The 24,222-nt window shown below is 56.7% G+C and overlaps 1 protein-coding gene across 1 annotated transcript; it reads right to left on the reverse strand.

Annotated features, from left to right (window-relative positions):
* Window positions 1-19,682: 19,682 nt before the first annotated feature.
* EN2 (engrailed homeobox 2) lies at window positions 19,683-24,016 on the reverse strand. The gene is made up of 2 exons (XM_041750972.1): window positions 23,269-24,016; window positions 19,683-20,081 (listed from the first exon to the last, which is right to left on the reverse strand). The coding sequence occupies exons 1-2, from the start codon at window positions 23,999-24,001 to the stop codon at window positions 19,765-19,767; spliced, it is 1,050 nt and encodes a 349-aa protein (XP_041606906.1). The 5' UTR covers window positions 24,002-24,016; the 3' UTR covers window positions 19,683-19,764.
* Window positions 24,017-24,222: the final 206 nt, after the last annotated feature.

Here is a 24,222-nt window from a genome sequence, read left to right on the forward strand (position 1 = left end):
CTGCCCAGTCTGTCCCTTGCCCGACTCCTTGCCCTGAGCAGCAGGGCTGACCCGCTGCTACAGTGTGAGCGGACACAGGGTCCCCCTAGGCTTGCCCCCTCTAAGCAGTCTGTCCCAGTGGGAGCTGGGCAGGGCTGGGGTGGGGCCTGCTGTCCTGCACAGTGTCACTGGCCCCGGGGGCAGCTAATTTAAGCAAGCCAAGAGGAAATAAAACCAAAGGTCCATTTCTGGTTGCACCAGCCACATGGTGAATGGCCCAGTGGCTGGTGGGCTAGCAGCTACCATGCTAGACAACACACACGCAGAACGTTTTCATCATCATGGGGAGTCCTACTGGGCAGCAGCCGGAAGGAACACAGGTTTCCAAATGATCCCTGGGAACAGAGCTGCCCACCGTCCAGGTCCTGTTCACTGCAGAAGTGTGTCATCTGAGAAAAGTAAGCTTCTGTATTCTCCACAGAATACACCATATTTGGGGGCCTCTTTGTTATAGCCACTTACCTTTATATATGTATTTGTGGGTGTATATGTTTATATAAATACATATATTTGTGGGTGTTTATAAATATATATTTGTGTGTATATGTGTTGATAAAAGATACATCTGTGGGTGTGTGTGCTTTTGAACATATATTTTTGTGTATATACATATGCACACATATATAAATTGTGCCTTGAATACGTGTAGGTGCTAATGTGACTGACAAAAGCAAAGGTTTTGGGGTTTTGTCTATGTGTTTTCTCAGAGAGCACTAAAACTATAACGACCATCAGGTTATGGACCTCAAAGTCCGTATTTGGATGTTAAAAAGAGACGCTTTTACCTGAAAAGGTTGAGACTCATTGTGGCGGATGAGAGAGACAAGCCCAGCTGGAGAGAAGGACATGGGGCTCCCAGAGCATAGGTGCCTGGCGTGAGGTTTGCACGCTGCTGCGAGGAGGTCATGTGGATGCTGGGGGCTTGGACCACTGACCCTTGATCACAGGCCCAGACCTGGGCTCTTGGAGCAGGTGACTCAATGCAGGCAGGGCCAGCAGGAGTGTCTGGGTGTCTTGGGGGTGCAGCTGATCATCCAACAGCCTAATGTGGAAACTGAGGCACAGACAGACTGAGACTGTCAGTTTCACACGGCTGGGCTGTGGCTGGCGATCCAAAGCCAGAGTCGGGCTCCCGGCCGCCCTGAAGTGCATCCTCCCCAGAGGCAACTGATGGTGGGACAGAATGGGGTTGCGTGGGACACCCTGGCCAACTCTCCTCCCCTAGGCTTACCATCCCCCCAGCGGGCCTGTGTTCAGGCCATCACATTATAGGCAACTGTGTGAATACATCCCCTGGGAATTCACACGACAGCCAAGAAATTAATTTTGTACAGGTCACCCAACACTTCCTGCTGAGTGATGACAATGCTCAGTAACCCCTGTGCCTCAGATATGGGGACATGGTGCGCAGGGCCCGTGTTTGCTTGGTAGGCTGTCTCCCTTCCCACAGCCTCGAGGTCACCTTCTTTGGGTCTGGGGGCCCAGTGGGTGACCTGAAGCTCAACGAATTCTCCCCAGGAAGAGTCCTCCTTGATCCCCCTTTCTAGGCTCCATCAACCTGACCCCCAACTGAAGCAGAGATGGCCTGGGAAGCTCCCTGGGACAGGCCCTGCCCAGGGAGGGAGCCCGCAAATCTGGGGTGGGCCAGTCTGCAGGGATGGCGGCAGATGCAGGGCGGAGGAGAACCGGGGAGGATCCTGGATGCGCATGGGCTTGCATGGGCCAGTGGCTGGGGGACAGTTAGGTAGTAGTGGCTCCAAAAGCCACCGAAGGGAGGCCCGGTCCAACTGGGAGGATGGAGCTCTCATCAGAAAAATCCCAGAGGCCAGCACATTGTCATTACATCTGTGCCCAGAGGCAAGCATTGGGCAGGTAGTGACCTGGAGCCCAGACCCTAAGGGGACTTCTCGCTTCCTGGGATGCAAATGGGGTCTCAGGGACAATGAACCCTGGGGTTACTGCTCAAGGAGGAGCCAGTAGCTGGACAAAAGGACAGTGGTGCCCCTGAAAGTCACTGCTGGACAAATGCAGAGCAGAGGTAAGCGCTGCCCAAATGCACACCTGGTCAAGACTTGTAGCAGGAGATGCCCAGGCCTTGCACTGACCCCCGAGCATGGGCTCACAGTGGACATGGTGGGAGGGGACAGGCCATAGGGAAGAGGATGAAGAGCAGAATCCCCAGAGGAGACATTAGGACACTAACATGTCCGGGTGCTTGGGTGGCTCAGTCGGTTAAGTGGCTAACTCTTGGTTTAGGCTTAGATGGTGATCTCTGGGTCCTGCGATCGAGCCCCACGTTGGCTCCAAACTCAGCGCAGAGTCTGTTTGGGATTCTCTCTCTCCTTCTTCCCTGCTCCTCTCTTACTTATGCTCTCAAAATAAATAAATAAGTAATAAAATCTTATTTAAAAAAAAGGAGACTAACGTGTCCTAAGAGGGGACTAGCCGACAGGACTCAGCCAGGGGTTGGAGCAGGGCTGGGGCGAGACCAAGAGGTCTACAAAGTGGCAGGACCCCCATCCCCACCCTAGAGCAGATGCTGTCTTAGCACCTATATGCGCTCCCCAGGGTGGGGTGAGGCCTGTTTGCAGAGCCTGCCTATCGGTCCCTTACCTCCTGTCGGCCCCATTCTGCTTTACCCTTGTACTCTCCCTTCCACGCAGGACCTGGGTGCACAGTGGGAGGATTGGCCCTGCCCCCAGCTCCAGGGAGGGCCCTGGCTGGGTGGGTCAGCCAGCACATCACTTGATCATTGGCTCAGGGAAATCACATGACCCAATTTAAACCCACGAAGCAAAGTTCACTCAGAGTCTTTGGGGAGGCTCCTCTCCCTGAGGATGGGCTCTGGAGTGGAGGTCCATGACCCCCACTTTTGCAGATAGCCAACTTATATCCGTGTTGGGAGGAAGGTTTAGAATGAAGCTGACACCATGGCAGGCAATGGGAAAGACAAAGGAAACCATCCCTGGTGACACAGGCAAGCCTTGGTCAAGCCTTACCTGATGCCATCCTGCTGAACTGTGGGGCTTGTCTAAGCCAGGTTGAGTTGGCTTTTACTGTTCCTCCTGATTGAAAGCATCCTAACTGACACAACTATTAATTCATTTTATGTTAAGCAGTTCTGACAGACTGGATAAATGGAGTGTTTCATGTTCATACAAGTTGGTATCTGTAGATGCCGTTGTGATTGCTGCATCTAAAAGCATTACTTAATTCAGCATTATGTCTTCTCGTTGTGCAGTTGCTTAGCGAGCGGATAGTAAAGGACGGCGGCCACTGTGCAGCATCCCTCGGGTTTGGGATGTTTAAAAAGGCCTCCTGCTGGTGGGAATCAACCAGACAAGAAAGACAATTTGAAATTGTGTAGGAGGAAAAATGGAACTCTTCCTATTTTTCGGGATTGCTTCCAGATTGATCTCTTCTCTCCTCCCCAAAGTTGGAGGCCTGGTGGGCAGAGCTGGTGGTGTGTCTGCGGAGGCTCCTGGGCAGGGGCCCCAGCCTGGCAGTGTGCACTGGGTATTCTCAGGACACGGCCTCAGAGGCCTGAGTCCCTATTAGCAATCTTGATGTCCCCAGCCCCAGCCCTGCTGACTGAGGATCATCCATCCCCACTGGACATGAGGTGCTCCTGACACCCAGCTGACCCCTGGGGATCTAACCTCACACACCCAGAGAAGTTGCATGATTAGTCCCTAGAAATCTGGTGGGAGAAGAGGTTCTGTCCTCCTGTTTACTACACCATGGTTGGACCTCAGGTCCCCAAACAATCAGCTGTAGGTGACAAATACAATAACAGAAACTGGCCCCCACGTGTACCTTACTCACCTGATACACAGATGTGTGCATACACGCAGATACTTGTGGATGTGCACACATGAATGCATACATACACACATATGCATGTGTGCACACTCACAATGCACACACATACATACATGTATACACACATGGGAACGTGCAGGACCACACATGCATGGACACATGCGCACACACAAGATCACACGTGCACACTCATGCAGGCATGCACACAGAGACCATGCACATACATGTGTGAACACACATGGGCATACACAGGATCACACATATGCAGGCATGCACGGGCTGTACACATCACACATGGTCAGACACTGATATCGCACAGACATGCATGCTCACCCACGTACATGCACATCTACTTCCCAGGTCAGCTTCCAAAGTTGGCATCCAGATAATGTGAGCTTTCCCAGGGCAGATGGATCATCCTCTCTGACTGCTGTGCTCACTCAGGGCCCTGCCTACCCCCTACCCCCTGCCGGGCTTCGGGGTCTGGGGCCTCCCTCACTCTGCTCTGGGGACCCTCGGCTCATCTGGCAGGCTGGGGTCTGCCCTCAAGCCTCTACAGAGCCATCAGCCCTCTCACCCCTGTAGGCCCTCTCACAGCCTGTCCCTGCAACGGGTCCCTGGGCACATCTGTTGTGATCTTGGTGAGCTGTCCCTGCAGTTCTGAGGTTAGCAATACCACCTTTTGGGCCTGTTCACCATGTGACTTGAGGTCGGCCTCTATGGTCCCATCCCAGCATGAACTATAACCTGATGGGCGTGCCTGCGTGTACAGATCTCCCACCTCCCCACTCTGACCTCGGACACTCAGGCCAACCATGGCTCTCTGACCACCAAGTTGTGGCCCAAAACCTGAGCCCCTTTTACCTGCCCCTCAAGTAGAAAAGCTTCAGGCTGGCCTCCAACCTCTGGTCTGGGACGGGGGTACTTGCACCCTGCACACCCCTTCCCTCCTCCTCCCACGCCTGAGCTAGTCGGGGTACTAGGGGCCTGTGCCAACATGCCGCTAAGACACAGATCATGCTTCCCCCAGTGCCCACAAGGTCTGAGGGCCGTGGCCAGAGGGCAGGCGTAGACGTGCATGTGAACTGTCCACTCGGGGCTGAGCTGGCCGAGCCGGGCAGGATGGAGACCCGAATGTCCTGGCCGACTCTGCCATTTCCTGGGCTCGGAGAGCAGGCCCCACACAGCCTCTTGGGTATGACCAGGCCACTTCTAAGCAAACAGGAAGCTCGTGGACCATGATGCGGTCCACGATGTGGTTTTCCTGAGTGCCCAGGGCAGACTTCCCGTCACAGAGGTCCCTCCTACACTACAACGTGTTGTGGGTTCTCTGCATCTGGTCCTTCCTCTCGATCTAGGAGAGGCTCTGCCTTGGGCCTGGGCTTTGAGAGCTGGAAGCAGCAGGACGAACCACTGGGACTCAGCAGATGATGCCCAGCATCTTCAAGTTGCCTTTATAACCTGTAGGAGGCCCCGCTGGCGCTGGCCGGGCACCCATCACCTCTCTGTCAGAGAGGGTTGGTGCATGGGCACAACGAGGCCCCCCATATGGCCCTGTGGCCGGCTCTGTCTGAGCGCCCCAGAGCCAGGTTGGGCTGCAGTAAGTGGTCTCTCTGCTCTGTCACTTTACTTCAGAGGCAGAAACTGTAGAAGGCAGAAGGCATCCCCTCCGCTCTGTCACCCCTCCCAGCCTGGTCCTGGTGGGAGCTCTGGGCGCTCCGTGTGGCCACAGGATGCCCCACCTACCCTGGCCCCACTGCTCACTCCCAGCCCAGCCTTGATGCCCCAAGTCCCACGATGAGCCTTTCTCCTTCTGTGAGAGGAGCCAACGCTGGAGGAGGAAGATGTGTAGGGCTTGGGAGAGAGGGAGCGATGCCTAGGACTCCTGAGGGAGGGATAGGGCATAACCGGAAGGGCCTGGCTTCTGACAGGACTGCACCTGCGGAGGAGCAAGAAGGAGGCATGCTCTGACCTTTCGGGTTGGGCATCAAAGAAATGAAGCAAATACCAAGCCTCACGACAAAGTCCTCTCTCGTGTCTGGGGTGTCCCCAATATCAGCCTTAGCCAGTGTAGTGGCCTATGCTACACAGCCATGCAAGTGACCCTGTCCTGGCTTTTCAGTGGACACGGCTGGCTCCCCCGTCGTGCAGGCTGGCCCCGAGCACTGGGTCTGCACGCCAATGAAGGCATGCTTCTCCCACGGCCCCTCTCCTACACCAGCCCAGTCCACACATGAGGGGATTGAGTGGAATTTCATTTAAGTTTATTTAAAACCCTCAAAAAAAAGAATCAGTCCCCAATTCCAGATGTGGGCAAAGAAGACATTTGAAGGGGTATTCCTGGCTATTCCCAGCGTGGTGCGTGAAGCGCTGCAGACTGAATACTATAGAGCTCAGGGGTGGGGTGCAAGCGTGCTGCACATCCGTTCTGCCCATGAGTCTACAGGTCAAAATGTGGCTCCGCTGACCCGGGGCAGGCACTGTGGGCAGTTCTGCAGCAGATTGCCGGTCAGCTGGCTCTGTCCCCATGCTTCAGGGTGGGTTCGGGTCTGTCATGTGTGCTCATCTGGGGTCCAGGCTGCCCGAAGCAACCCCTTCTCATGGCCAATATCACAAGGGCGCTAAAGTGAAGCCAGAGATGACTGCAAATGTTTTATTGACCAAAGCTCAGTGTTGGGGGGATGGTGAGTGCCTTCAACCCAAGGAGGAGACAGGGAGAAAGAGGACAAGCGGAGTGAATCCTTGCAGAGAAGAATAATCCTACCATCAAGGCACCTGGGCAGTGTTTTGTGTTACTGTAGCTTCTGCTTCTGAGTTTTGTCTTGTTTATGTCAAAACAAATAGAAGGTGCTGGTGCTCCTGTCTACACAGAATACAGGTTGCCTCCCCTTGGCCTCTTCTTCACTAGTCTCCCAAGCATTTCTGCTTTGGGCAGTCACTGTGGATGGTCAAGTACAAACCTTGACGAGCACGTAGCAGCTTCATGCAATTAAAAAAAAAAAACGCACCCCTTCCTTGAGGCAGAGGTGGCCCTTGCCGGGACACAGAGTTTGGCAAACACCACTCAAAAGTCCAGTTCTGTACTGCCTGTCTCTGTACTAGCAAAGGACCAGAAACTCCAAGGTAGGTCCACGGATGCTCTCTGAAAAGCCAGGGAAAAAACCCCACATCACTGCTTCCAGTTTTGGGGTAGCTATAAACACCATGTTTTGGGGCAGAGGGGTCCCACGAGACATACAGCCAATCACATGAGTTCAAACATACGGTTTTCTCCTACAAAGTCAGTAGAGACAAAATGTCAATGGCTCCAAGTAACACAAGCATCACCCCCAGAATCATCATAAAAGAGGACTGGCTGTATGTTAGCACTGACTTTCTATCTTCCTGAGCAGAGTAGCAGAATGTGGCAGACACCAACACAGCCCATCACATGACACGGGGGCTGTGGGTGGCAGGAGGGAATGTGGTGCTGCCCAAGGGCTTCACAAGTAGCGGCACACACACACACACACACACACATGCACACACACACCCCTGGAAGACACCACGTCCTCCTGCACCCCGTTCTTTCCCTTGTCAGCCGATGCCCTTGCATCATTATGCAGTAAGTGCTCATCATCTCAGGGGTGATTGGGGCACAGTGTGAGAACCTCAATGTGGGTCTAGATGCCTGGAGTTCCAAGTGGGGAGAGGAGGAGAGTGAGGATGCAGAGGCAGAGGGTCAAGGGCAGGGAGACTTGACTGTGTGTCTTCCCTCAGCACAAGCTGTCCCCAGAGTCCTGCGGTAAGGGACAGGGTACCGGGAGGCCACTGCTTAGCCCATGTCCAAATGTCCAAAGTGGGTTGGCGGCTCTGCTCCACACAGCCAAGTAGGGACCCAGGGAGATGTGGGCCATGCTGCTCTGTGACATCACATGTCACCTGGGGGGTCCAGAGCTCTGAGGGCAGGAAAGCAAGAATGTGGGGAACTCACATTTGCTTCTAGTGGCCTCAGGCCCAGGGGACCAAGTGGGCCACTCTTCCCCCGGATCATCGGTCATTGATAATCAGGCATCCCTGACCTCACTGCCAGGGAGTCTGGGAAATGCACGGATACATCCTGTGGAATGTCTGGGGGGGTACCACATCTGTGCCACAGTCCCCTCCCCAATGTGTGTCCTGACACGGAGCCTCCATCTCGGCGAGGAGGCTCTCCTTTGGATTAGCCAAGCCTCTGCCTGGAAGGAAATCTCAGGTCTGCCAGGTACCAGGTTGGAGGCTTTTGGGAGTCCCTTATCCTCCTCCATGGGCTTCACCAGAACCTTGCTAGTAATAGAACTCACCCCCTGGAGGTGAGTCAGCCCGTGAGGGCCTTGCGTGGCGCCTGGATCTCAGAAACATTCGGCAAATGCTCGTGGCTCCCGCTGTTGGTGGTCAGCATCAGCATGTGGCAGGCCCTGAAGTGGCCAGAGGAGGGACTCAGGCAGAGCCCAAGACCAGGGATGTGCCTTCCCTGCACAGCTGATGTGCCACCAAGCCTCTGAGAAAGTGGAGAACAGGGGTCTCCAGCTAAAGCTGCCCTCAAAGCCCTTTAACCAAACAACCACCTTCTGTTCCCCTCTGCCTGAAATAGAATCTCAGGCCACAGGGTGTCTGGTTGGGAGCCTAAGGACGGGCTCCGCCGTCTGCCACTCAGAGGGCTCCAGTTCCCAGCCTGAGACACACAGTCCCACATGTCCCTAGTCTGCCCTGTGAAGACTGGACATGCTCACGTAGGAAGTTAGTGAGACAAGCAGGGGCGTGATGACACAGCCACCCAGTAACAATCACTCTGAGGGCCCAGGATGTGCTCGACAGCACTCGGCAGGGGCACAGGACGGCTCACCTCTGCTCCCACCTGGGTCACAGCGCCAGGGGCCTCTGCAGAGAGGCCCCAACATGCAGAACGCCCACCACCCTAGGAGGCGGGTACAATTCTCTCTGTTTTGAGGAAAGCAGGGCCCAGAGCAGACAAGAGATTTGCCCAGGGATGCCAGCACTCACAGACAGGTCTGGCTGGTTCCCAAGTATAGGTTCCTCCCATGGCCTAGAGAGCCCTCAAGGGTGAAGGAGGGGTTGAGACTTTCCTGAAACCCAAGAGCCTAGAGGGCAGCACACAGGAGTTCCCAATGCAACACTTGCACAACCAAAAAAATCGTACGTAACCTTGGCAAAGAGGAACGAACAGGAGGCTTTGGTCCTAATGAGAGCCGATGCCTGCCCAGAGCATGGCCACCCAGGCCAGGACTGATCCCGCGGCCTCTGGGCAAGCCCTTCTGCGAGCGCACGCTGCAGTTTCTATCGTACACACTCTCCGGGTTTCAGACAAGGAAAACAAAGCACAGAGGGGGAAAGGGGTGGTCACTACATAGCAACCGTGTGCTTTGCTCTGACGAAGCCCCTTCACACGAGCTGTGCCACAGGCAGGCCAGTGTCTCAGGAGGTCCCAGGGATGTGGGCTGGCCAGGCCCCAAGCTAAGTCAGGGATGGTGCCAGCCACGCCACAGACCAGCGGAGGAAGCCGCAAGGCCATGTGGCATGGGGAGCCACAGCACATGCAGACCCAGGCACTCACCCTCCAGGAGGAGCTCACTTCCAGGGTCCTTGCCCCTGAGCTGGTGATAGGAACCCAGCCCAGCATGTGGGGCCTCATGCTGGAGGAGTTTAAGACCATGCACGTTGAATGCCATGTCCTGGCTGCCCCCACATCTGTGTCTCCCTAAGTTCAATATAACCGGCGTCTTAGAAAAAGGAGAGCTCTAGACGCAGACCCCCAGACTGACCAGGCCTGTGGAGCCAGAGGGAGGGACAGGGGTGGCACACCCACAGGCCGGGGACCCCCAAGCATGGGTGAGTGAGGCTGGGGCAGGTGCGGGACCTCACCGCCTGGGATGCCCCGGAAGGCACCCACCCCACTTGGGCCTTGGTTTCTGACTTCCCATCCCCAGAGCGGAGAAAACAACTTTCTGCTGGTGGCTCTTTGTAACCTCGGCCTTAGGAAACTGAGGCACAACGTAGGGCCTCTGTCAGCGTTAGGCCAGGTCATGCTTTAAGACAGAAGGCCATAGGCTGGGTATGAGGGAGCCAGGGCCGCTGGGACCAGGGGCACAAAGGAAGTGCTAGCAGGCCTTCCAAGGTAACCGAAGGCCAAAGAACAGACCCTGAGTGGCAGGGAGGGAAGAACATCCCAGGACGGTCCTTTCCGGGGTCTGGGGCCCCAGTTGCCCCACCACCGACTGACTTTGTGTTTACAGTCATCACAGAGCAGCTTTGGGACAGGAGGGAGACTTGAGAGGATTAGGGCAGCCGGACATTCCCAAGTCCTGGAAACCTGGGCGTGCCCAGGGTGGGGGTGGGGGGAGTTGGGGGACTGCCCTCCCCATTCAGCCCGCCAGCCCCTCCACCGCCTCCAGGGGGAACCTCAGGGTCAGCCGGGCCCCCAGGCCCAGAGCAAAGGCAGGTCTTTGGAATGCGGGGATGTGCTGCTGGCTTTCTGGGAGTCAGGTTTTATGCCTGAGGCAGAGGGAATTCTAACACACACTAGAGCAGCAAGACAGAAATTACCTTTTAGATGGCTGCCATCAGCAATATTCACAGGCAGCTCTGCAGGGCAGTTTAACCTTCTGTAACCTTACGGAGAAGTGCGGTGAAGTGCGCGCGCTCGCTCATCCCCCCCCCCACCGATGTACTGATACGTCTGCAATTATATACCACATTTTACCATAATGGTTTTATTTGCTGGGCAGCTCGACACACTGACATTTTCTTCCTCCCTATGTAACTAAATCCTCCATATGCATACGAGCCCGACTTACACATTCACATCTAATCGGAATTGAAACTCGGGAGTGGCAAGAACCTGAGAGCTTCTTGTTAATCAGGGCAGTACTGAATATACAGTTGGAGCTCAGCAAATAATTAATAGTAATGAAAATTGACATTGTAAAAATTAAAGTGAGGAGGCCGATAGAAAGGAATTGGTTTGGTTGTCAAACCTCAGGCCTAAAGGGAAACAGATTGCTTTGGAGAATCTTTTAATTAATTTCAGAGTTTCCCTGTTTCTTCTCTGTCAAATGAGCCGAGTTCCTTTCTTGGCCATCAGGATCCTGTGCCGAAAGAGGGAGGCGCGGGGAGTGGTAAATGGTGGCAGGGATCCTCAGGTCCTGGGAGCCTCCCGGATCCCCGCGCCCCCCACCCCCCACCAAGCAAAGCGAGGTCTAGGTGAGGGGGATGGCAGCCCAAAGAGGAGTTCGTTTTGTAAATTTACTTTTACTACCTATGAATAAACCAGGAGGTCTACCTCATTCATAGCTAAAATAAAAATGGATCTCTACAGTCTGACCAAGTTCAGCCACTGAGCTGCAGCATTAACTTGTATTCTAACAAGATTAAAATATATTTGTCCTGGGGATTAGCATACTTAAGTCCCCTTTTGCCTTTTTAGCAGTGGCAGGGCACTTTGATCTGCCTTGCGTGGCGAGAGCGAGGCTTGGGCCTAGCTATCCGACTGCCAAGTGTGAAATCGGCCTGATGTCATCCTCATTCTTCATCTTTTACATCTTTCACCAGTTTAATTATATTTCCGCCACAAAGCTCTGGCGCCTCATTGCATATTCAAGTTAGACCAGGAAGCATTTAGAAAAAAAAAAAAGGTGCAAATGAGATACCCCTGTAGAGGGAAGGGAGGGGCTGCAAATCTCGGGTGCAAGGCCCAAGGCCCTCGGTGGGCACCCCCAGATGCTCCTACCTGCATGGAAACGTGCCCCACACGCCTGGCTCCAAACTACGCCCAGCTCCCCCATTCCGGGCCAGGAACAAAGGCCATTGTCATGCCCCCGTTGGGGTTGGGGTTGTTTGGCTTGTGACTCCAGTGGTTTGTATTACGTTCTTCCTCTGACACTGGTTTTGTCTCCTTAGGGCTCACAACCTACAGGGCGCACTCCTGTGGCTGCATAAAAGCTGCCTTTCTGCCAGCCAGGTGACGATGAGTCACCGGTGACTCGCCCACTTTGCGGCAATGTGCAATCGGCAGCAGTACATCCTGGGGTTCACCTGGTGTCCAAAGGGAATGTGTCCGGCTGACCTTTGATCCCCTCACAAGAATTAGATGATTTCCTTCTCCACCCGGACCCCGTGTACTGCCCCACCAGCCCTCTGCAGATTCCCCAAAAGGCCGGCTTGCCAGCAGAGGAGGCCTGGAGTCGATCCCAGTGGAGCACCTCTTAAACTACCTTGCCTCCCTTGCCAGCAGAGCTTCCTGCAGGGTAGCTGGGGGTGGGAGGTGGAGGGGAACGAGGAGGGAGGGGAGCCGATCCCGTGGGCCACACGGGGCACCCCTCTGAGGGCACTAGTGTTAGGGAGAGGAAATGAACCACCTGCAGAGGTGGCTGGGGTCTGACCTTCACCTCAGCCCCCCGCTCCAGGCCGCAGGCTCCATTCACTCCCAGCTGGAGCGTCTCAGAGACAGTGCATTCTCCGGGGGGCTCTCCCGTCAGGGACGTTGGGTGTTACTTCCACATACAAGCTGGACAGAATAGAAATGCAGATAGGCTTCCTTAGCATTTGAGAGCAGGTCAGCGCTGGGAAATGCTCTGCTCCGAAGGCCCCCTTTGTCTGAGGCTTTCCAGCGTTTTCCGCAGTTCTTGCTGGGAGTGTGTGCAGGTAAAGGGGCAAGATGTGGGCTGAGCTGACATCCACTTTTGCCATTTGGGCAGAATGAAGAGACAGCCTTCATAGGTCTTTTAAAAGGTCCAGGTTTACGACTATTTTTGTTTTGAATCCTTACTCTTGTGAAAAGGGGAGGTTAACAACACATTGCTTCTTAAATTGAATGATATAATTATAAAATTATCTCCACATAATTAACTCAGGATTATGTTTCATTCTGGTTAGCATGTAATCAAAGCCTGTTATGCTTTTAGCTATAGGAACAGCAATTAATTTAAAAGAGTTACTTAGACTCTTCGCTATTTAGACCAAATAGCTCATCAGACCATCAGGACGCCCCCTCGCTCTCGGAGGAAGAGCCTCGGGGGAGAAGGGGCAGCAAGATGCGTGAACACAGGCTGGGACCCACGTGCAAGGTGTAGCCTGGCTTCCAGCCTCGCTGTCCAGTAGGATGCCTGCATCCCATGCTCAGAGCCAGACCGGGTTCCGGGCCATGGGATGCTGCTAAGTGCAGCGACCGCGGGTGGGAGACGGAGGGGTGTGTGAAGTTACCAGGCTGTTGTGGAAACACCAGGCGCAGCCTCTTCTGTATTTTGTGCTCAAGAAAAATGTGGGGGGAAATCCTATGTCTGAGCCCTGCAGTAACAAAGCACACCCAGCAGTGTTTCAGAGAAGGGGGCAGTGTTTCTAGAAAGTGCAGACTAGCATCCTGAATTTCTTCCAGCAAAACCATTTGCTATTTTCTCTTGGCTCCTCTCACGGTTCCACTTTGTATAACCGTGTGAATATTGTCTCTGCTAGTCACGACTTCTTCTTTTTATCCCCCTCTCCCTAGACAACTATATAGAGGCTGCACCGGGTAGTAGGAGCCAGGAAGGCTAGGCGCTCCATCAGGAACGGCACAGCCCGAGCCCAGCACGGGTGTAAGTGTCCAGGAAAGGCAACCTCTCACTTCCAGAGCCCCGTTCTGTGCCAGTTGCTTTAGGCTCATTTTCCCTGGCAGAAAAAACTCCACGGGGAAGCCCATTAGGTAGATTTTCTTGCTATTGGAGAGATGAATGGCTGGCTGGTGGGGGGACAGTTACAAAACTGTACCTTCACTGTAGGATACTCCTTTCTGTGCTGGGTGATGTTCCGTGTTTACATGAAAAACTGAACCCCGAGCTGACCGGGCCCACGTGTGGAAGCACAGACGTTTGGGCCACAGACAGCAAGCTCAGCCCACTGCTTTCTTTGCTGGCTTCAGCCAATCCCCAAACAAACAGATGTTTGGAAGCCAGCATATTCATCATTTGAGGGATTGAGATTTTCCCAACTTCCAGCCAGATGTTTTAACATCAGAAGGGATAAGCTGAGACCTCTGAGTTATAACTTAAGTGGTTTATTGGGGGGCACCTTACTTGCAGGAATACAAAAGGGGGACTGGCCTTGGTGGTAGTAGAATTCTGCAAAGAGCTTCATGATCCCACCATGCCCTCCCCCCCCCCCCCCCACTGCCTGAATCCAAGGAAATGCCAACTGCCAGGACACACATTTTGTCAACAGGAGTGGGAGAGTACAGCTACCAAAAACCCCAGGACAAAGTTTTGGCCTAAAGGGAAAAGTGGGATGGAGCCGCCCCTGGCCACTAAGTGACGCCAGAGGGCAGGGCCGGTCTGGGGAGGTTGGGGGAAGCGCCAGTCTGCTGCTGGGAGGGGCAGCACACACAGAACCCGGGCAGCAACTCCTCGCAGCGCGCTTGGCAGCTGGAGCCTGTGATTACCCATCCAAGGAGGAGAGAAAAGCCGAGGGAAGAAAGGGCAGTTAGCGGAGGGGGTAGAGGTTGGGGGAAGGAGGAGGCAAGCAAAGGCGGCAGAGCTGACAGTCCCCTTCCAGACAAAGGACTTGGCGGGAGGAGAGAACCCCGAAGGCGCGGCTGAAAGGCTCTGGGCGGCCCCTTCCGCAGGCAGCGCGCTCCGACCGACCGCACGGCCAAGTTTCGCAGCCTGACAGATGGGGATGAGCGGCGGCCCGCCCTGACTCTTCCAGACGGTCCATGCACGCAGTGATCCCCACCATTCCTCGGCCCCACAGAGCACCCCTTGGTGCCAGAGGCCCTTCGGCCCACGACCGGCTCTGCGCGGGAGGAGGCGACACAGGCCGAGCAGAGGCGCAGCCCTCTGGACTCTCGGCCCCTCTTCCCTCCTAGCCTTTGGGGCACCAGGGCTGGGGCCTCTCTGGGACGCCTTCCAGGCATAGGGGACGGAAAGGCACCCGGGACGCCGATCTGGCTACTCTTTGTTCCTGCTTCAGAGCACAGCGTGGGGCTCAGCCCTGAAAGGGGGGCCCCCTCTAGAGGGGGGAGGTGTCCTGGGCTCTGGACCTAAGGCTCCCCTTCCTGGAAAACCAGCCCTGGTGTCCCTGGGGGACATGGAGGGCCTAGGAGTGGGGGGGTCCCCTGCCTCCACCAGGCTTGCTGCTCAGGCCTTGACCGGACCTGCGCCTGGTCCACAGGGGCAGTAGGCTTGGGCCACACCTGTTCCCCCAGGCTCTGGAGTCATTCTGCCCCCCTTCCTCCATCACGGGGCTCCCCAAATTCCCACACTGAAGAGGTGGCCGGCACTCGGTCGCCTGAGAACCCTGCTAACAACAACAATAATAGTAACGCGTCATCCCCGGCCTCACCAGCCAGCGCCAAGCACTGCGAACCACGCCTGATTAAATCTCATAATTAGGAGCCACTTTAATGAATATTATTACATTTCAGGCGATTTCAAGAACGGCCTTTATTTTCCGTGGGCAGGCAGCAAAAATACAGTGAGGCGCTTTACGTTCACAACCCTGACTGCGTAGCCGGGCCTGCGGGCGGGCTGCAGGGCCACCGCCGGGGTCACCGACACGCCCACCGCCCCGCTGTCGGCTGCCGGGGTGCGCCGGGCGCTCCCGCCCGCTCGGTCCCCGGGGCCGCGCCCGAGGAGCTGCGCCTGGACCGCGGCCTGGACCGCGGGGCCCGGAGTCGACCTCCCTCGGCTCGCGGGGCGCGGGGCGCGGGGCGCGGGGCGGGGGCGGCTGTGGAGGAGGGCGCAGTGGGCGCTGCGCCCCGCCCTGGGCCGCCGAGCCCGCGCGCCCGCCCCGCCGCTCCTTGCGGCAGGCGGCAGGCTTCGGCGGAGCCGGGTCGTCCCGGGGCCGCCCGGGGCGCCGCGGGGGCGGGCGGAGAGCGCGGAGGCCGGATTCTACGGAGCCGGAGCCGGGGCCGGGGCCGGGGCCGGGGCCCGAACGACCCGGCGCGGAGCAGCAGCGAGCGCGCGGCCTCCCCGCCCCCGGGCGCCCCGGGCCTCTTCGCGTTCGGGCGTCCGCGGAGGCGGCCTGAGCGCCGCGCGCCCGCACACCTGCGCACACCTGCGCACACCTGCGCCCGCCGGCCGGAAGCCCCGTCCCTCTCACCTTTCACTCAGGAGGCCCCTAACACAGCTGGAGCGCCCTTGGAGCCTAGACTGGGGTCCCCGCGCGGCTCCTTCCTTGTCTCCCCTGAAAAAGACACAGGGCGGGTCCACACGGGGTGACCCTCGGGCCGGGCAGGCCCTCGGGTTTGACCACGTGGGGCAGGGGGAAGAGGAAGACCCTCTGAACCCTCAGGGGCCCTGCTGGGCCGCTCTACCCGGCGCCCCCATGGGAGCCGCCGCTCCCACGGGCCTGGGGCGCGCCGCAGCAACACGCACCCCTGTCCACACCTGCAGGCCCGCCTAGATTGTGGACTCAGCCGGGAGGAGGAGGGCTTGGCCCCGAGAACGCGTCTGCGACTGGCCTTCTGCAGGGGCAGCAGCCTGGCTGAGGTCCAGCGGGAGGCTCCAGCCACTCTCGGCGGCGCTGCGGTCCCGGTCAGGGTCCAGGGCTCGGTAGGCCGCCAGTCCAGGAGGAAGGGAGCAGGCCCCCGAGTCCGAGTCCGGAAAGGAGCCTTGCCTCCCCTGCAGGCCTGGCTCTGGGCTCCACGTGCCGCTAAGTGAGAGAGACGGTGGCTCTTCATGAGTCTCACACTTGGATTCTATGCTGAATTTTCAAATAAACATAGGAGCAAGACCAGAATCTCTGCATTTCGAGGGTCTGGGGGTTCACTCAGCCCAAACCCCTACCAGAAACAAAAAAGAAAAACTCCTTACGCCACTGCAGGAGAAACGTCTGCTTGCACTCCTTTGAGGATGGGGAACTCATTACCTTACAAAACTGTGCATTGCCCCTCAACAATGTTATGATTTGTGAATTGATGGAAAGAACAAGAAAGATGGATTTGTGTAGTTATGCTGTCTTTTTATTAAAAAGACAGAGTGGCCAATTAGGTAATAAAAGCCCCATCCTAAAGAATCCTCAGAATGGTACAGGGGGAGGGGAGAGACACTAGGGTTGCTTGAGTGATTACACCCCATTGACAATGACCCTGGAGCACTCCTGGGACCAGGCAGCTAGGGCCCCAGAGCCTCTCTCTTGTTCATTCCTTGCATCTTTGCAAATCTTGGGAGCAGCCAGCCCCCCTCTCCTGCCTGAAGGCCCAGCTTTCCATTGGGAAGCCTATGTAGACCCCAAAAATGCCTACCAGGTCTCCTTTGGCAGCAGATGATCCTCACTAGTCTCTGAGCTTCTTTTACTGGAAGAACAATCTTTTTCAAGGCAGGAAAGTCTGGACATAGACCAATTGGGCACACAGGGTGCACTCCACCATCCTGCCTGGCCACACTGGCCCTCACCACCCTCCCCAAAACACTATCCGGATGGATGCTTTGAGTCGTCTGGGCTAAGTCTGTCCTTTTCCCCAAATCTGCCTTGGGATATGTCCATGTCCTTTGCTTTGGGGGCTAAAAACAAGAGGAGAGCCCTCCCCATGGGACCAGTGTCTCTGTCCCTCCCATTGGAACAGTGGGGAGGATGGCCACCTGTTGCTTTCTGTAGGATTTTCAACAATTATGCAATTATGGAATAGTACCATACTTTTAAACAGTCCCTTCCGGTAAAGAAATGTACTTCAATTACTTTGGTGGTTCTATGCTCACACAGGAGATATTTGAAGCATCTTTTTTCTTTTCTTTTCTTTTCTTTTTTCTTTTTTTTTTTTTCACCTCCCTGCTCCGATGGCAGCAAAGGCCAGGAGCACCAGAGCGGTTGGGCTGGACTTAGAAACACACTTAGAACAACTAGTCATTCCACCTCGGACATCCAATATTTTACAATAAAGCGATTTTTTTTTTTATTTAATGTAACTTTCAAGAATTTAAACACACAAAAAAATGCAAGGGGAATGTTCACAATGCTGATAACCACAGTTGTAAATAGAAACATTCATTTCTCATAAGATTATAAATATTTGATACTGGGACTGTAAAATGCACGTTTCATAAACTAAAAAATAAAAATAAAAAAATAAAAACCAAAAAACTTTGCTTCCTGCTAAAAAGGCATATCATTTCATTGAGTTTCCTAAGCAGCAGATGGTTATTCACAGAATTTTTAAATTACAACTTTTCTTTTTATAGTTTCCTTTTTAAAAAGGTTTGCACTAGTATGTACAAAGTGAGATTATTATCGCAGTGAAATAAAGAGGTTTAAGGCAAAGAGAGAAGTTCAACCTCAGCCCTCAGGGGTTCAGCGTGGGTCTGGCTCAGCCATGGGCACACCCCCTGGGCTGTCCTGGCTGCGGATGGACATTTGGACACGATTCTTTTTCCATACACTAGACAGGAGACAGTGCAGAGTTATATATATAGATAATGTGTTTGTTTATATATATGTACTTGGTGGGGATATATTGAATATATTTAATTTACACTGTACCACACCTTCAAAAATAAAATGTATATTAAAAAAACAAGAAAAGACAAAAAGTGATAAGAAATGATTATTTACATATTTTCTTCCTTCCTTTCAATCCTGGAGGATTCTGAGTTCCATTAAAAATCAAGGTAGCCACATGTTCCAGAACTATGGACTCATACACATTTGCTCGTGTGTGCGTACACGCAGTACATAGATTATGCACACACACACACACACATATTTACCTTGAAAGAATGCTCTCCAAAACATGAGGCAGCCACTAAAAAAAATTTAAAAAAAATTTAAAAAAAAGGAAGGGAAGAAAAAAAAAAAGGAAGAAAAGAGCAGGTCCCTCTTGGGAGCTCTCTGCCTGCCCAGAGGCAGCAGACCTCAGCCACCTCTGGGGCCCATGCAAGTGCCTGGGTGAGCCAGTGGGGCCGCAGGAGATTCCCGGGGCCCCGAGGGCTGAGGGGCAGCTCTACCACTGCTGGTCTCCGCCACAGGCTGGGCCCACTGGCCTGGGATCCCTGAAGTGGGGCCTGGAGGCCAGAGGGCTGGCTCTGGCAGCAGGCGGCTTGGTAGGGGACAGCGACAGACAGGATGGACGGATGGACGAGAACAGAAGCACACAGAGAGGTGCTGGGAGGTGCTGGCCAGGCCTTGGTGAGAAGGAAGAGAGGAGGAGAAGGAGGAGGAGGAGGAGGAGGAGGAGGAGGAGGAGGAGGAGGAAGAGGAGGAGCACCCAGAGAGAAGGCAGGAGGAGGGGAGCCGGGTGAGGCTGGGGGCCTGGGTGGCCCAGCACTATGGACCCAGGGTTCCCCAGGGGGTGCGCTCCTGACCATGGCCAGGCCCAGGCTGCACACTCCTCCCAGGACCCCAAAGGTCACCTGGCCCAGCCAGGGTCCCTGCCCTCCCCACTTGGGCCGGGGCCAGGGCTGGGGGCGCAGACCCTCCTGCTGTCCTCACTGAGCCCACACAAACAAAGTGGCAGAACTCAGAGACCAAGTAGGAGCTATTTATTCGGTTCACAGTCGTGTGAAATGCAGCAATAAAAATCTTTGGACTTCAGCAAGTTGTTTTAATTTTTTTTTCTTCTTTTGAAATTAAAAAATAAAAGTGTCCCATGTCCCACAACGGAGCCTAGGGGATTAGAAAAGATGAAACCCTAAGCAGCCCCCTTCGCAAACAAAACATAAAAATCATAAAATTAGCATAATCTCATAAACACAGAAAAACTCAAAAAATACTTTATAGTCAGATATTTTGGATTTTACACCACCTGTAAATTATATATACATAGAATATTGCAGAACCATAGCTAATACACGATATCTTCACTATGAATGCTGGTATAATCTTTATACACTGGCCCTTGATGATTTTAAATTATTGCATTGTTGAGCGTGGACTGAGACCAGACTCCGGGGCCCGCCCGCCCTACTCGCTGTCCGACTTGCCCTCCTTGGCGGTCGTTGAGTGGTTGTACAGGCCCTGCGCCATGAGGTGGACGGCCAGCGTGTTCTTGTTGCCCGTAGCCTTCTTGATCTTGGCGCGCTTGTTCTGGAACCAGATCTTGATCTGTGACTCATTGAGGCTGAGCTCCTGCGCCAGGCTCTGGCGCCGCTGCTCGGTCAGGTACCTGTTGGTCTGGAACTCCGCCTTGAGCCTCTGCAGCTGCTCCGCCGTGAAGGCGGTGCGGGGCCGCTTGTCCTCTTTGTTGGGGTTCTTCTTCTTTGGTTTGCGAGATCTGGGACCTGGGTGGGCATGGTGGACAGAGGACACGGTGGTTAGGAGGGCTGGGGCCTGCCTGCCTACTCAGGGGGAGCAACAGAGGGGCGCAGGGGCTGGGGAGGAAGGCGCCCGATTGGTCGGGGTCTGCTGGCATGCCCGGCTTGCTCTCTCAGCCTCAAGGACCCACCCCACGAAAGGGGTGGAAAGCCAGAGGTGGGCTGAGGAAATCTGGGTGCAAGGGGCTGAGTGTGGGTACAGGGCAGGCTTAGTGGGAGGGTCTTCAGGGGCTCCTGGCTGGCTCAGGGTGGGGAGCCTGGAGTTCTTGATCTGGAGGTCAGAGTTTGAGCCCCACATGTGGCCTAGAGTTTGCATAAGGTTAAGAAAGAAAGAAAGAAAGAAAGAAAGAAAGAAAGAAAGAAAGAAAGAAAGAAAGAAAGAAAGAAAGAAATCGATCGATCTCCAGATAAAAGGGAAAGTCTTACAGGAGGGCAAAAGCCCCAAACTTCCTAGCATGGCGTCTTTCTGTCCAGGAGTAAGGACTGGGTGGCGCAGGAGGGGGAAGAGGGATGCTGGAGGAGGGGCGGGCAGCGGGAGCAGCAGGAGGAGCCCAGGAACAGCACCAGATGCCCCCAGGGGCTGATACCCTCAGGGCTCAGGGGCGGTGGACAGTAAGGGGGTCTGCCTCCACCCTGGCCCCTCTCCTCCCCTAACTGGCCTTGTGGGTCCCAGTTCATTGTTTCCTTTCCAGAAGGGAGACCGCGCACACATCCTTCCTTTCCTGGATGGGGAAGGACCACGGAGCCACCTCCCGCTGAGGCTCCCAGTACAGGCACCCCCTCCTGGACTGGGGCTTCCCCAGTGGGGACCACAGTGGAGCCCAGCTGACCTTGCATAGAGGGTCTCCTCCTGCTGGGATGCACCCCCTCCGCCCAGCACCACTGGAGGCTGGTCTGGGACAGGTCCTAGGACCCAGCCATCTGGAAAGGCCGGGATGAGGGGAGCAGAGAGGAGAGCCAAGGCTTTCTTTATTGTTGGTGTCTCGAAGTTCAGCCCCACGAAGGTGTCTTTGAGGGAAGAGACTGCAGAGGCTGCTAGGGGAGGGAGGCCAGGCTGCACATGTGTGGGTTTCTTACTCAGTACAGTGATCGAACTTTGGGAAGCTCCGGTCCCAGCTCCTCCCCAAAGGCCGATGGCGGGAGGCTGGACCCCTGCCCGACCCCTCCAGCAGCCAGAACCCCCCAGGTCTCCGCAGCATGCCCACCAACCCAGCCAGCAGGGCCAAGGGACAGCCCCACCACCCTGCGCAGAGGCTGCAGAGGGAACTTGCCGGAGGCCCCCCCAGCTGCTGCTGAACCGACCTGGAGAGCGCGGAGTGCACCCCGGCTGCTCGGGCCAGGGGTGTGGGCCAGCCAGAGCTCCCTGCCCATCGGCCCGGCGGCGCGCTCCGGGAAAACCACACTCGGGAAGACAGGCTGGGGGCACCGGCGACGGGGCGCCAAGCCCCATTGGGTGCAAACCCCTGGTCTTCCAGACTCTAGAGCAGACCCCCACCGAGCCCCGCGCCCCCACCGTCCCCGCCCCTGCTGCGCAGAAGCCGAGGGCACTGGTTCCGAGCCGGCAGGAGGGCTGTGCTGGAGAGGCTGCCGGGGTGCGCGAAGGCTGGGGTTGCTCCCGGAGCCCTGCACCGACCAGAGCGCGGCCTCATGCTCTCGGGAGGCCCGTGCTGCGCCTCCCTGGCCCGGGCAGCACACTCCCTACCCTCCCTACCCTCCATCCCCTCCGGTCCCGAGGGCTCTTGCACACGTGAACCAGCCCGTAAGAAGATACACGGCATTTTGCAGAAACAAAATTTCCCTAAAATCAGGATTTTTAGTTCTCTTTCTTTGATTTTCTTTCAAAACGGAAATACTTAAGAGTCGCAGCAACAGAAGGAAACCTCAGCAAAGAAAACTCTCTGCCTCGCTTCTTTCTAAAAGGCCCAGAAATACACATGTTACCTTATGGGTTTAAGTCCGGGAATTCCATGAGGCCGGGCCGGGCTGCGGGGCTCCCGCGGGCACCGGGCCTGACGCGGCCGCCACTCGACCGCGGCACAAAGCTGGGCCAAGCCTCCTCGCTGGCCGCATTGTGAGCCTCTATGTTAATTAAATATTAACAAAGGAGGGAGGCGAGAACAATGGAGCAAATTTCAGATCTAGCGGGAGAAATGTGGATTTCCTTGGAAATACACACACGGGTTTCTGAGGGAAGTCGGCCCAGGGGCGACTGGGTTGCGCTGATTTGGGTAAATAACCCCCGCCAAACAGTGGAGGGCTGGGGGCCTGCGGTTGGGGACAAATGGAGCACGCTCCTAATGGCGGGTTCGCAGCTGCAGCACCTACCCCCCCCTCCCCCCGTCACCCCATCTAAGGCAACGGAGGATTTCCACCAGGACATGCATTCAGCTTTTACAAACCTAGATCTATGGAGAATACACCCAGAACCTCTGCACACCCCCGCGGGCCCCTGCACCCCACCCGGCCCAAATTGGCTCTTTCCTCCCTGGAGCTGCGTGGGGAAACCTCTGCAAGCAGGTCCTCCGGCTGCGGGCCTCCGTCTTACCGGCCATGTGTAAGATGGGTGCTGAGCTACCCCACCAGGCCAAGGGCACCTCTGTTTTACACCCCTTCCCTACTTCTACCCAACCCGCCCCCCACACACACACCCAGCCAAGGCCAAAGGAAGAGTCTGAAGCCTCGGTCCTTCTTTCTCTGGCTTCCTCTGGGATAACTGGGTTGGGGCGAGCTGGGCATGGGTCCTGGGTCTCTACTGAGTTGGAAGGACGGAGAAATTGTTGAGTCCAGCTTCTAGGCCGGTCTTCCAGCCACCCACCTCTCACGTCTCACCAAATAAACTCCAGGCAGGGGAGAGAAGAGCCGGGGACTTTGGGGAGTGGCCCCCAAAACAAGAAAGAGGGAGAGAGAGAGAATCCTGTGGCTTCTGCTTTTCTAAGCGGTCTGTACCCCTGCGATTCCGCCGTGCCCCCTCCCCTCCCTCGCTGCCGCTGCCCCGGCCGGCGTCAGGCGCACACAATGTCCCGGTTTGCGCGTCTTTGTGTGTGCTGGGGGCGGGGGCGGGGGCGGGGGGGGGTGCCGGCCCGGCGTCCTCTTCCCGGCGTGAGACCCGGCCAGCGCCTCCCGCAAGCCCGCGGGCCTCCCGCCCGCCGCTCACCTGAAGAAGGCCGGTCCGAGTAGCGCGTGCAGTAGACCCAGGCCGGCCAGAGCATGGGCTGCGCGCCCAGGTTGGCGCCGGCCTGCGAGCTGTCCGAGTCCGAGCTCACCGACAGGTCCCCGCCGCCGCCCAAGGCGCGGGCCTTGAGCGCCCCGTCCAGGGGGCCCCCGGCGTCGCCGCCTTTCTTGGCGCCGCCGTGCAGCGAGAGCGCCTTGGAGCCGCCTTCGCCGTCGCCCGGAGAGTCGCCGCCGCCGCCGCCGCCGCCGCCGCCGCCGCCGCCGCCGCCGGGCAGCGGCCCGCCCGCCCCGGGCGCCCCGGGCGCGCTCTGCCGGGGCTCTCGGCCCGACCCCAGGAGCTGCTCGGCGCCGCCCGCGCCGCCGCCGCCGCCGCCGCCGCCGCCGCCTTCCGCGCCGCCCGCGCCGCCTTCCCCGCCGGCGCCGCTGCCTCTTCCTCCTCCCGCGCCGGCACAGCACGTCCCCGCGTCCTTCCTCCGGCCGAACTCGGGCCGCAAGATGTTGTCGATGAAGAAGTTGGTGATGCGGTGCGGGAGCTGGTGGTTGCCCGGCGCCTGCAGGGCCGCGGGCAGCATCAGAGCCCGCCGGCGGCCGGTGTCCGCGTCGCCCGGGCCGCCGCCGCCCCCCGAGCCGCCGCTGGGGCTGGACTCGGGCTGCCGCTGCCCCTCCGCCGCCGCCGCCGCCGCCGCTTCGCTGGGCTTGGGGTCATGCTCCTCCATGCTGTTCACCACAAATCCCAGATCGGCTCTCCGGGGCCCCCCTCCACCCAGCCCTCGGCCCGCCCGCGGTGCGCGCGGAGCCTGTCGCGGCCGGCGCCCGCCCCGACCCCCCGGGGCTTCCGAGGGCGCGCGCGGCGGCGGCCCGGGCCGGGCTCCTGCGAGTCACCGGCCGCGCTCGGAGCGAAGCCACGTTCCAGTCCACGAGCCGAGTTAGGAAACAG

This window comes from Vulpes lagopus, chromosome 4 (genome assembly GCF_018345385.1).
Source record: "Vulpes lagopus strain Blue_001 chromosome 4, ASM1834538v1, whole genome shotgun sequence".
NCBI classification, from domain to species: Eukaryota; Metazoa; Chordata; class Mammalia; order Carnivora; family Canidae; genus Vulpes; species Vulpes lagopus.

What these genes read in the sequence shown, in the direction of transcription:
- EN2 (XM_041750972.1), bottom strand. Translation starts at nt 24,001, where the DNA reads ATGGAGGAGCATGACCCCAAGCCCAGCGAAGCGGCGGCGGCGGCGGCG. An exon ending in CTCGGACCGGCCTTCTTCAG is followed by an intron (nt 20,082 to 23,268) that starts GTGAGCGGCGGG and finishes ATGCCCACCCAG; the next exon opens with GTCCCAGATCTCGCAAACCA.